Here is a 12,912-nt window from a genome sequence, read left to right on the forward strand (position 1 = left end):
ACCTGAACAAGAGCGGGGTGTTCAGGCCAGTCGCTGAGGCGCTGTTTCACGGCCTTACTCAGCTGTTCTAGCACTGGCAGACAGATCCGGGCCTGACTCATGTTAGGTTCTGTGTAGAAGTCATACGGCCCATCATTCTGCAGAATCAGTTTAGCTGGACCCCCTGAACCGCTAACTGTGTTTTGGAGAAGAGTGCTGAGGAGGAGCTGAGAGCCCATCAACTTAGGGTCCACTTCACAGTCTGAGAGAGAAGGGGAGAAACAGGGAAAGGTTGACGAGACGCATTGGGACTGTGGTTTTGTTATCTGCATAAAATGATGCCTCCATACCCATTAGATGGTAGAAGCGGGCTATCAGTGGAGCTGTGATTTGATAGGATGAAACCAGGGCACTGATGTGGTGTTTGGTGTGATTGGTTGGCGAGTTGGGCTGGTACCAAAGTGACTGAGCGTAAGACAAGCAGAGTCTCTGATGGACCTGGACTACTATGCTCATGCTGCTGACCAACATAAAGCTGCTTGTCTCACTAGACGACGACTCCATATCTGCATCATCATCCTCTATGATTACTGGCTGATCGAGACTGGGTTCTGAAGTGATATCCGAAAAATCCTGTGGAGAAAACACATTATTGGCCAAAGTATAAAGTCTTACTGATCTGACAACAGTGGAAAGGGCAACAAAACATGCAAATGTGTGTGAACAGATTAAAACACTTAAAAAAAAATGACTAGTTTAGTCTATGTTAACCTTGTGGTAGGATGGAAAAGAACGCCTGAACTCCCTCTCCTCCTGCTGGTCCTCTGTTAGGCCTGAACCGTGCAGACGAGAACGGCTGCGATACAGACTGGCTTCCATCTGCTCTTTTTCTCTCGCTCTCTTCTCCTGCTCGTCCCACTCATTCACTATAGCCTGTACAAAACACAAAATCATTTTTATAAAAATCACAACATAGTGTGCTCAAAAAAGCTGCTTTGTGAATATGTATTGTTAAAGGCGAAAATAAAACAAAAAAAAACAACTGAAAATGTTTCTCTGCTAAATACACGTAGTTAATTAGTATTAAATCAGTACTTAAGTGTATAATTACACTGTAACAAGGACACTGTAAAATAGTGTATAATATATATATATATATATATATACACACACACACAATATTACATCAAAACTTTACTTAAAGCAAAACTTGAAATCTAAAAATTAAAAAACTTAAATGAAAATGCTAAGTTTAACTAAGTGAATAGTTATAAAAAAATAATAATAAAATTATTAAAACAGAAATAAAGCTATATAGAAATAAAATAATAAAAAAAAATCACAAAAATTAAACTAAAATTAAAAATGAAAATATAAAAATAAAAGCTAATTCAAAATAATAATAAATACTACTATATAAAATATTAAAATAACACAAATAAATACATAATGTGTATATATCAATTTATTTATTATAAAAAAGTTTGACACCACATTAAAAATCTGAGATCCAAAATCAAACTGAAATTAAATTCAAAACCTTTAAGACTTCCTCCTGTCATGTTCTTGATAGGTTTTATTGTTGGGGATTCTGTACTTCATATCTCACCTGGCAAACATGTCTGAAGAGTTTTAGCGTCTCTCCACTGAGATGTCCGGCACTTAGCGTGTGACTCTGTATGTAGAGCAGCGCATTCAACAGCAACACTGCATGATCTGGGATCACGCGGCTGACCTCTATTGCTGGCAAATGCTTTCCGAGGCCCTTTAACATATGCATGCATTCCCTTGAACACAGGTAGTCTGCACAGGCCAGATCAGAGGATGCCGCTGGACTTGGAAAAGCTAGCATAGTGGACACGAGACGTGTCAGACCTGGTTGGGCAGTCATTGTGGAGGACACCTGAGACGCCAAGAGTCGCATGCCATGCTGCACCTGCAGAATTGCTGCCCTCAGGGGCACCACCACATCAGGGTAGAGCGGGTACTCCTCAACCAGCCGCTGGGAAAAACGGTGCTGTGAAGCCTGCCAGACGGCCTCCTCCTTCAACAAACCTTGAATCCCCAGCCTGGATTTTGGCCCAGGGGCTTGTAAGGCCTTTAGGAGGTGGGAAAGCAGGTCACCCACTGCAGCTGGTTGGCCAATGCTGCACAGATAGTGCTGGAGTTCCTGATATAGGTGACCATATTGGGGGTCAGGGGGGCGGCAGGCTTGTTTACGACTCAGTTCACAAATCTGCTCCTTCACCTGCTGCATACGGATCCACAAATACCTAAAAAAAAACACAAACAACAAAAGAGTTTTCAACATCAAATTGGAACACAGATAAGCAAATAATTTTTTCATGTTGTGTCTGATAACTGATAAATAGCCAAATAAATTTAAGGATTCACTTGAAGTATAACATGACAGCAAAGGTAATCTAAATGTAAAAATAGAGGAGATGAGCAAATTCAGTATCGGTTGACAATTGCTGAAAATCTTTAATAACGTCCGATAACTGATAAGGTGCTTATATCCATAGAAATCTGCATAGTAGACCAATATAAAACGGAAATTTATATTGGCTGAAAATCTCTCATATTGGCAGATAACAGACATTGGCTGAAAATCTCAAATATATCAACCGATAACTGACATGGTGCCACTATCTTGTGCATCCATGCAAATCTGCATAGTAGGTTGTGAAAACATTGGCATAAACAATTAAATATCAAATATCGGTGGAGACTTGTTCAAAATCTCTAATATCGGCCAATAACTGCAATTTTTAATGGATGCACGAGATGTTGTACTAGATCATAGTAGACTGTACCAGAAGTAATGGAAGCTGGATGTTTTGTTACCTGATGCGAGGATGCTGGAAGCTGTCAGTTGTGCTACTCTCCTCAAGCTCTGCCCCTGTGAGCAGCTGTGAGGAGAGACTCCGCCCTCTCCACTCTTCCTGTAACAAAGCAAGCTGAGAGACACAAAGATAGTCATCTTAAGGTGTTTTGCATTTGTAGATGAAAGGTTGCAGTAGATTTTTAGAATTAGCCACTTGCGAGCTTCTCACCTCCTCTTGTGCGTAGCGGAGTTTATACCCTCTTTTTACTGCAGGGTCAAAAATTGTTTGTGGAGCCCAAACTTGGATTTGCAGCAGACCCATATTCACCCAGAAAACTCCAGAGCGGGCAAGCTGGACCGAATCTTGTGCCCGGTTGTGTGCAAACTGTGTCAAGCATGTGACTAATGTATCCAGAAAGCCCTCTGGTAGCAGGTTTTCAGGTAGGCCTTCTCTAAGGGCGATCTGAATCTCCTGGGCAGCACCAATGGGGTCCTGGCCTTCAGTTAGACTGTCACAGGATTCTGCATAGCTCTCCTGTAAACCTGGAGACAACAGCTCAGAGAGCGACTGCAGCTGTCTACGCAACACAAGTCCTTGCAACCTACAGTCAGTTAATCTACAGAGAATGAGAGAAGGAATAAGAGACAGAACAATAAAAATTAATCAGTGCACAATTGAAATGACATTGAAAATATATGAAAATATTTATATAAAAAAAAATACAATATATTTAAATTAATATTATAATATTAAAATACCATACTGTACTAAAATTAAAAAAAATCCAACATGTATTCCATGTTTCTCAACTAGGTATGATATGTGGTCTCTACCTAAAGTCAGCAAGCTCAGGCATAGCCATATTATCCCAGATCACAGCACTCAGATCTTGTAGCTGCCCGGTTCTCTCTCTCCACTCGCCCAGGGTCACCCGTGAAGATGACAGGAGGTGTGACCCTGATGGATCCCATCGGCCGCCAACATCAGTGTTGCTCAGAACTCCCAGCATGCAGCGGGACCACACTGCACGACTCAGCATGCCAGGACCCTTCATATCAACAAACATAACAACAAGGTTATTTATACATGTTAATTACAAAAAAACAAAACAAAAAACACCTAATATTTTTAGCTCTTCCTCCACAAACACACACACCGTATCAGATGGTCCCAACAGTGATCTGGAGCTCATGTGCTCCTCAGGGTTCAGTGGATTCCACTTTAGCCAACGGTCAGGGTCAGAGGTCACACTGCTGCTCCATAATGCTGCCAGTGTCTCAGACAGCAGCTCACACCACACCAGCGGCAGCTCCTCCACAGGCTGGTGAGGGAATTAAAACAAGAATGAAAAATGAGATGAACTGAAATTAATATACTAGTCCCTAGTGAAGCATGTGATTCTCAGTAAATGGAGAAATAAATAATTATCTATAAAGAATTCCTAAGTCAAACTTATAAACTTAAAAAGTGTTTAACAAAAGTCATTTGTATTGTTTGTATAATAAATGTAACAAATCAATTGAAGCTCGTCAAATATGATTAATTTTATTATTAAACAAAATTAAACATGGTCATTCATAATAACACCAGAATGATTATAATAAAGGTGTTTTGACAGACCCTCTCAGTGCCTAGTAGGAACCAGAGAGGCTGCAGCTGTCGGATGTTCATGGGAGTCGACTGCATACAGAAACGCAGATGGTTAGAGAAGGACCTGCGCAGACCATCTTCTGCCTTTTTATTGCCTCTGTAAAGCAAAATATATAACACAATATAAATAAACACAGAACAAAAAACACCTTATTAACATCCTTGCTACAAGATCCTACTTCTTTGCAAAATCAAGTGCCAATTTCAAGTTTTGTTGTTAACTAAATCTATTAAAAAAAATAATAATTATAATTTAAATAAATAAAATAAAACATTAAAAAAAACATTAAAAAGAAAGAAAATTAGAAATGCTGCCTGGCAACTAACTGAAATCAAATACATTTAAGGTGAAGTACTAAGATTACTAAAACTTAAACTGAAATAAAAATAAATTCAAACTAATAATAGAAATATATTTAAAACTTATAAAAATGACAAAAAGCACAACACAATTACTAAAACAATTTACATGAAAACTGAACATAAAAATAAAATCTAATTGAAAATATTAATACTATAATAGTAACACAACAGTTTCAATGTCACTAACCTGACAAATACTTGTTTTATAATAGTTAACAATTTAATAAACATCCTCATACCCTGGTGTGACTGACAGGTACAGCAGGTCTGTGGTGACTTTCATCTGGTTAAGTACCGCCAGCTCCTCCAGCGCTGGCCACAGTTGAGCCCTGCGCGCAAGCTGCAGTAAGACCTCCCTGCCTGGAGCGGCACTGTCTCCCACTTCCTCCTCATTATCTTCAGACAGAGAGTCCAGCAGGCCACAGGAAGCCATATGACCCTGCTGCTGATCCACACAGCTCACAAGCCTCTCCAGGACACCTGGATAGAAAGATTAGTATATTCTGTGTTATTAAACTAAGGTGTCAGGGTTTGCTTGGTTGGTCTAGCAGTAACATCTAATGCCCAAAATTCTTAGGAATTAGTCAAAAATATAAGGTAAACTTTTAAATGCAAGATTTACCCGAGTTCTGAGGCTCCAGCAGGACGTTGGCCTGAAGCACCAGACCCCACGCTTCCAGCAGAGCCTCTTTTGAGTCAATACCCATGGCCACACCACGGAGACGAGACACCTCTTGTTTCCATAGTGATGCGAGGCTGTTGTCGAGGCGCAGGTCCCTAACATCCAACGCCCTGCACAGCACTCGCAAACGAGCTGCACATTCAGCCACCGCCTCCAGCTGCACAGAAAAGATTAGTTTAGGTCAGTTAGAATGGAGGATTGAAATAAATACTTCTGATACTTTTGATAGAATTTCTCCATTTGTTTTTGGGTGCTTGCCTCTTTTTATTTATATTAGACATACACAACCATTCAAAAGTTTGGGGTAAGATTTTCATTTTATTTTTATTTTTTTAAAGAAATTAATACAATTTATTCAGAAAGAACATATTAAATTGATCTAAGGTGACAGTAAAGATATTTATAATGTTACAAAAGTACTGATAATAAGAAATGAAATGTTTCTTGAGCAGCAAATCAACATATTAGAATGATTTCTGAAGGATCATGAGACACTGAAGACTGGAGTATTGGAATAAATTATGTAATGGAATGTAAAAAATAGGTTTTAAAATATTGAAATAAAAAAAGTTATTTTAAATTGCAATAATATTTATATACCGCTGTATTTTAGATCAAATAAATGCAACTTGTTTTTCTTTTTTTCCCTTCACAGACCCCAAATTTTGAACACAAATATATACATCTATCCATGTTTTATATATTGCCTAACCTTGAATGGCAGTGGCTTTCCTAATGTCTTCTGAATGCCCTTCAGAGCAGAGGCCACAGCCACGGAGCTGGAAAGTGTGTTCTGGATGGCCGTGGAGATGGTGTGTAATTCCTGTTGGCCTCTGAAATTAACATATTCATATATACATATAAAACAAACACTAAAGAGAACATTAATTTTTTTTTTACCATGTAATAAGTCCATTACTCACTCATAGTCACTATCCCCCATCAAAAGCTGAGGCAGCCGCAAAATTAAGTTTTTGTGCACCCACTGCCAGTGCAGGGACAGCACACACACCCCCCGTGTATCCGCAGACAGAGAGTTACACACTAGCCAGAAACGATCCCTCCACTGCAGCAGCTGCAGGATCTGGACACACAATCACATCACTGTAAACCAACTGCAGAACAGAGCAGCGTGGCTATAATGAAACCGCTCTGAGGAACAAGGTTCTGACCTCAAACATGAGGTGGTCAGAGATGTAGGGCTGGCCCGACTGCACGGCTTGCAGTACGAATGAATCCCACAGGTCGAAAAACGAGCGCAGGTGGACCAACACTGGATGCGGCAGGTGCCCTATGTCCACTGTCCCTATAAAACCCAAATATATATATATATATATATATATAATGTGAATAGTCACATACAACCTAGTGTTTTCACATCTCTTGGAAGTGTGTGAGTACCTTTTGAGAAGGCAGTGGCAAGTCTAAGGGCACTGTTATGAGGTGACGTATTTCCAGCACTGCTGTTAATAGCTGCTCTTTCCTCTCGGTCCATCAGCAATATGATTCTTAAAAACATAAAACATAATACATATAATTTTTACTACAAAAACATTCCAGTAAAACAGAATAAGGACTTACCTGTTAGCAACAGCGTTTAGTGCCTCCATGAATTCCATGTATCTCTCTTCATCCTCAAAGTTGCAGGTGTTGGCCAAGATGTCCAAGTACTGCTTGTTCCAGCGCATGTCTACCAAAATTCTGTAATCATCTGGTGAAGAATAAAATTTAGTAATTTCACATCTGAATATTATAGGATTGAATATAAATATATATATTTTTTGGAATATGATTCTCAGTATAGGGTGGGTCTTTTATCTATCAGGACTTGATTGAATTATTTGGTCATTTAGATTGATATTATATCATAATATTGTTTTTCCATACTCGCACGGCTTTATTTAGATCATCAGACTGATGTTTAAAAGGCAGAGACAGTTATTACAGTTTGATGAAAGTTATAGTCACTGATTATTAGTGCACAAAGGCATTTTCTAAGAAAAAAAATAAGGTTATAATAACTTCATGTGATCTTTAAGTGCATATATGAGTGTGTATATGTACCTGTGCTGTGAGGCTGCAAAAGCTCTGCCAGACATTTGCCTTTCCCAATGAGCTTGCTGTTAAATACAGCCTTCAGTGCTGTGCATCCTGCCTCCAACTGCATCAGAGCTGCATCTGCAAGGACAAGTATGATCTCAGGACTGTGGCAGACAATCACTCAAGTAGTATGGCTACGCAAGCTACACATTTAAAGACATTCTTTTTCCTATACAGCCTACCTGGTGCATGTTTGTAAGTTTTGGTGAGGTGGGAAAGCCAACTGGTTCTGAGCACCCAATCACTGTGAGAAGCTCTTTCTGTCAGTATTTTAACTGCTGTCGGGAGGAGGCGCAATGCATTCTCAGCTCCTCCGTCCAGTCCTCCTCCAGAAAACTGCAGCCCATCCAGTACAGCACCGCTCTGCATCGCCCTCTGCAGGTCAACTAGGCTCAGTGGACGATTCCTGAATGGGTAAAAAATAATTATATAAGATTAGTGTTGTTAACACTAAATATTTTTTTCCTAACATTTTTGCTAATTGAAATAATCAGCTCAAAACTAGAACAAAATAAAATGAACAATTAATTTATTGTTATGATTCAGTTATTATTGCAGTTTCAGCTAAGTATTTTATCTTACTAAATAAATAAATAAATAAATAAATAAATAGATGAACATAAAATACTGACTGAGTTTAAATAATTGTATTATGTGAAAAGAAAGAATTCAGAGATTGGCAGCTCTAAAAAAAAAAAAAAAAAAAGAAATAAGAAATATACAGAAAAATACAACTAAACTGAAGCTAGAAAAAAATGAATTTATGAAACAATAAAAATGTAAAAAAACAAACAACAACATTGAAAATGGAAATTAAAGTAAAATTAAAATTAAAAACTGTAATAACTTTAAAGTAATAAATTTGTAATAACGTTAATGAGCACAAAACTTAGTACAATCTCATTAACACCAATAAAGTGGCTGTTAATGAAATACAAAATTATTTGTAAGTATGTTCTGACCTTTTTCCGTAAAGGCTGAGAGTGTTGAGGCAGTACAGGAGGACCTGTCCATCTCTCTGGACACTGGAAAAACACGAGTCCTCAGTGCACAGCAGGGCTGAGGGGATGCGGTCTGGCCACACGCCCGCACACAGCAGCCCACTGCCCCAGTCCTCAGAGTCCAGCACTGCCAACTGCCTCTCTATGATGTCCTGTGCCAGCTGAGACAGGAATTAAAAGGTAGGGTTGATGATTTGATTATGGCATCATATATCTTTAACTTGTCATGCTTATTGAAAAAAATGTCTATGAACCTGCTGGTTAGCAGTGGTGCGCTGACAGAAAGCATAAGCCTCTCCACAGGCCTGTAGAAGGGCACTGGGAAGATCCACACCCCTCTGAAGCTGACCCGACAACAGAGACGCAGCATGGAGCAGAGATGACATGGATGATGCAGGTGAGTCTAGAAGACGTTAAAAAGAGAACAGTCATTAACACTTAAACGCATACTTCGGGACGTCATTCACTACCCTCCTCCTCATTGATTAAAGTTAGACATCAGCATTCTAAGTATTCGTCAATCTATTAATTATAAACAATATAATAAGAAAAAAAAATTAAATGATTTTTTTTTTTAAAGTCTGCTTTCTAATTATTTTTTGTAAAAATGTGCATAGGGTCGCTAGTGACCCAAGGTATGTAATAGTGTAAGTATATTTTTTTCTGTGCAACAATTGAATCCCTTATGACTCAATAGATGCAATTCACCTTTATTCCTCAAGGTGGCAATGTCTGATACACAATGATGACAAATGTTTCACTAATAATTGCCACAGACATATAACAAAAGAATACACAAATATCATCAGCAATAATAGAAAGTACTGTACGCAATCAGTGTTGCTGTCACTTGATGGTGGATCTGGTGAAGAAGCTGTCAGGGATCAAAATATTGATTTTTGAAGACATTGAAAACAATAGTATTGAGAATATTTGAGATCACCAATGTAATCAGCCATATGCTGAATGTACTGGGAAAATGAGCTCTGACGATGACAGTGATGATGGTAAAAACCATCTGCTCAAATCAAACTTTTCAAAAAGGTAACCAAATATGGTTTATTTTATTCTTTTGTAATTGTTATTATAATATCAGGAGAGTTTTATACTATTGAGGAAGTTAAAGATCCATCAGGGTTAGATACAGATCTGGGTCGCTAAAGATTTGTGAAACATTTAACCCTGCATTTATGGGTTAAAACATCACTAAACATCACTATTAATCACAGACGCACCCCATATAGTCTTCTTGATTTCCGAATGAATGGAGATGAGCAGGTCGCACACACAGTCTCCTGTCACACCCAGGGTGTGTAAAACCATCTTTAGATCCAGAGTGTCCCAGCATACACCCTCATGCTCGCCAGGAATGTAGATCTCAACACCACGGTTCCTCATGGCTCGAGAGATTTCTCCGTGTGTGGGATCCATGGTGAGGAACAACCTGAAACACAGTGTGAAATAGGATTGAGCAAAAGCAGATCTGTACTTTCACATGGCAAAATGAGGTTGGAATCTGTTTAGCTGGAAGTTGTGTCGGTTTATGCTTTGATTGTACCTGAAGTTAGGGTGGGGGGTGATGGTGGGTGTGGTTCCATCAATAATTCCTCGTTCATTAATGGTTAATGACCCGCCAGGCTCCAGGAGGGCATTGAGTCGATCCAACACTGAAGGGCTGAAACACACATACATAGTTAATTTAAGAAATTTCATATTACATCTGGTCTATCTGGAAAACTTGATTCTGATTGGTCAATTATGGCATTCTTCAGCCAAGTATTTTAATTTATTTTTATTTTTTCATTATGCTATTCATGTCTTGTATCACTCTGCACTCTTTCTTAAGTAACTTAAATAAATTGTCCTGAAATATTGATTTGAGTTTTAAGTTTTTTTTTAATGAATTTTAAATTAAATCTAATTTTATAAGTAGCCTTTAAATTAAACAATTACAGGATAATTCCTGCTTCCTGTTGGATAACGATGGGTTACTTAACGTAATCCCGGGTTCTTTGATAACAGAGTGAGGTGTTTCACACTATGGGAATCGCTTTGGGCGTGACCAACTACGGAAGCTCCAATGACACCACGTCTGTCAATGACAGACAGGTCGATCTGAGATCAGGCTCCGCCCCACCTATATTACTCAGGTCGACCCCTATCGAGATCATTATAGAGAGATTTCTTCCCGTTCCTGTGCAAGGAGGGAAGTGTTGGTGAAACACCTCACTCTGTTATCAAAGAACCCGGGATTACGTTAAGTAACCCATCGTTCTTTTTCTAACTTCGCTCGGTGTTTCACACTATGGGAGATATAGACCACTCCCGGATTGCACAACATATGCTATACTAACGATTAAGTGGGTCCCAACCCGCTGGCTCCTAGCACTGCATGTGCTACAGATGGCTCTGACACATTTAGTCTATAGAACCGCACAAAAGTGTGCGGTGTAGCCCAACTTGCCGCCGCACAGATATCCTGAACCGAAACTCCACTAAGTAAGGCCCATGATGTGGCCATGCCCCTAGTGGAGTGGGCCCTTAAGCCTTCAGGAGGTTGAGACCCTCTGCATTTATATGCTAGAGATATAGCATCTACAATCCAATGGGACAGCCGCTGACGCGACAAAGGTTTCCCTTTATGAGGAGTAGCCCAAGACACAAACAGCTGGTCATTCCTTCTGAAACCTGCTGTTCTCTCCACGTACACACGAAGCGCCCGTACTGGACATAATGCATTCAATCTCCCCTCCTCTGGAAAAGAGAAGGGAGGAGGATGAAAAGCTGTAAGCTCTGTAGTTGGACATCTATAAGCAAAGTCCACTACTTTGGGTACAAAAGCAGGGTTAGGTCGAAAAGAAACCTTTGTAAACCCTGGAGAAAACTGTAAACAAGACGGGCTGATAGACAGGGCCTGTAAGTCACTCACACGCTTAGCAGTCACCAGTGCTACAAGCAGTGCTGTCTTAAGAGAGAGAAACTTCAACCCAATGCCCTCTAACGGTTCAAAAGGGTGTTGAGAAAGGGCCTCTAAAACCAATGACAAATCCCACCAAGGGACCATATGTCTGGCCACTGGCCTCTTTCGGCGTGCCCCTTTCATAAAACGACTTATTAAGGGGTGCTGACCCGCTGTTTTGTCACCAAAACCAATATGACAAGCAGAAATAGCTGCTAAATATACCTTCAGGGTAGAAAAAGCCTTCCCTTTATCTAGCAGATCCTGAAGAAAACATAATATGTCCCTCACTGAGCACTGAGAAGGGACAATATGACTCCGCCCACACCATTCTTCAAAGACTCGCCATTTATTACTATAAAGTGTGCGAGTGGAAGAGGCTCTGGCACTCTGTATAGTGTGTATGACCGATGGGGGCAGACCTGCTGCACTCAAATTCCACCTCTCACGGGCCAGGCCCAAAGATCTATCCTGTCTGGGTGAGGATGGTAAATTTCCCCCCTCGCCTGAGACAGGAGGTCCCTCCAGGGAGGGAGGGGCCAAGGCTGACCTGCCAGAAGCTGAACTATCTCGGCCACCCAATGTCTGGATGTCCAACGTGGAGCTATTAGTATCAGTGACAAACCCATTTCCCTCACTCTGGCCAGTGTGGGTGAAATCAGGCTCAGAGGAGGAAAAGCATACAGCAGTACGTTTGGCCATGGGTGGGCTAGAGCATCCACACCCAATGGTGCATTTTCGTCTGCTAGAGAGAAATACAGAGGACACTGAGCGTTTTCCTGCGAGGCGAAGAGATCTACGGCAGCCTGACCGTACTTCTGCCATATCTGCTTCACTACTTGGGGATGAAGCTTCCACTCCCCGTACAGAGGATTTCCTCTGGACAATAAATCTGCTCCCCTGTTCAATATCCCTGGAACATGGGTCGCTGGATAAAATGGATAAAAGCCTTGTGTTGCACCACACGATCAGCCTTTTTGCTAACTGATGCAGCTGGAGAGAGCGTGTGCCTCCCTGCCGGTTGATATACGCAACCACTGTAGAATTGTCTGTTTTCACTAAAACATGTTGGCCCCTGATGAAGCTCAGAAAATGTTTCAGCGCTAGAAACACTGCTAGCAACTCCAGGTAATTTATATGCTTGTGAATGAGCTGTGGAGACCACACACCGTTCCACGCTCTGCCCATCAGAGTTGCTCCCCAGCCCTTTAATGACGCGTCCGTCGTCATAGTAACTCTCGACGACACCGCCCCCAAGGGAATCCCCATTCTGAGAGTTGCGGGGCTTTTCCAATGTCTGAGCACTTTGACACACGTATGAGTTATTCTCACCGGTCGACTGAGATGTCG

At 40.5% G+C, this 12,912-nt stretch overlaps 1 protein-coding gene across 2 annotated transcripts in view; it reads right to left on the minus strand.

The window, feature by feature from the left end:
- The window catches only part of mdn1 (midasin AAA ATPase 1), a 63,871-nt gene that overhangs the window by 20,885 nt on the left and 30,074 nt on the right, over positions 1-12,912 (minus strand). For both annotated transcript variants that reach the window (XM_067383744.1, XM_067383743.1), the window contains exons 45-66: positions 10,162-10,278; positions 9,839-10,047; positions 8,858-9,006; positions 8,565-8,764; positions 7,785-8,008; positions 7,567-7,680; positions 7,084-7,213; positions 6,904-7,010; positions 6,675-6,808; positions 6,426-6,586; positions 6,215-6,335; positions 5,443-5,659; positions 5,060-5,300; positions 4,428-4,554; positions 3,964-4,128; positions 3,641-3,855; positions 3,036-3,423; positions 2,827-2,939; positions 1,589-2,252; positions 751-912; positions 330-612; positions 3-241 (exon numbers count right to left, since the gene is read on the minus strand). In XM_067383744.1, the coding sequence (XP_067239845.1) occupies positions 3-241; positions 330-612; positions 751-912; positions 1,589-2,252; positions 2,827-2,939; positions 3,036-3,423; positions 3,641-3,855; positions 3,964-4,128; positions 4,428-4,554; positions 5,060-5,300; positions 5,443-5,659; positions 6,215-6,335; positions 6,426-6,586; positions 6,675-6,808; positions 6,904-7,010; positions 7,084-7,213; positions 7,567-7,680; positions 7,785-8,008; positions 8,565-8,764; positions 8,858-9,006; positions 9,839-10,047; positions 10,162-10,278 (4,480 nt within the window). The remainder of the gene's footprint in view (positions 1-2; positions 242-329; positions 613-750; positions 913-1,588; positions 2,253-2,826; positions 2,940-3,035; positions 3,424-3,640; positions 3,856-3,963; positions 4,129-4,427; positions 4,555-5,059; positions 5,301-5,442; positions 5,660-6,214; positions 6,336-6,425; positions 6,587-6,674; positions 6,809-6,903; positions 7,011-7,083; positions 7,214-7,566; positions 7,681-7,784; positions 8,009-8,564; positions 8,765-8,857; positions 9,007-9,838; positions 10,048-10,161; positions 10,279-12,912) is intronic.

Source organism: Chanodichthys erythropterus, chromosome 4 (genome assembly GCF_024489055.1).
Source record: "Chanodichthys erythropterus isolate Z2021 chromosome 4, ASM2448905v1, whole genome shotgun sequence".
NCBI lineage: Eukaryota > Metazoa > Chordata > Actinopteri > Cypriniformes > Xenocyprididae > Chanodichthys > Chanodichthys erythropterus.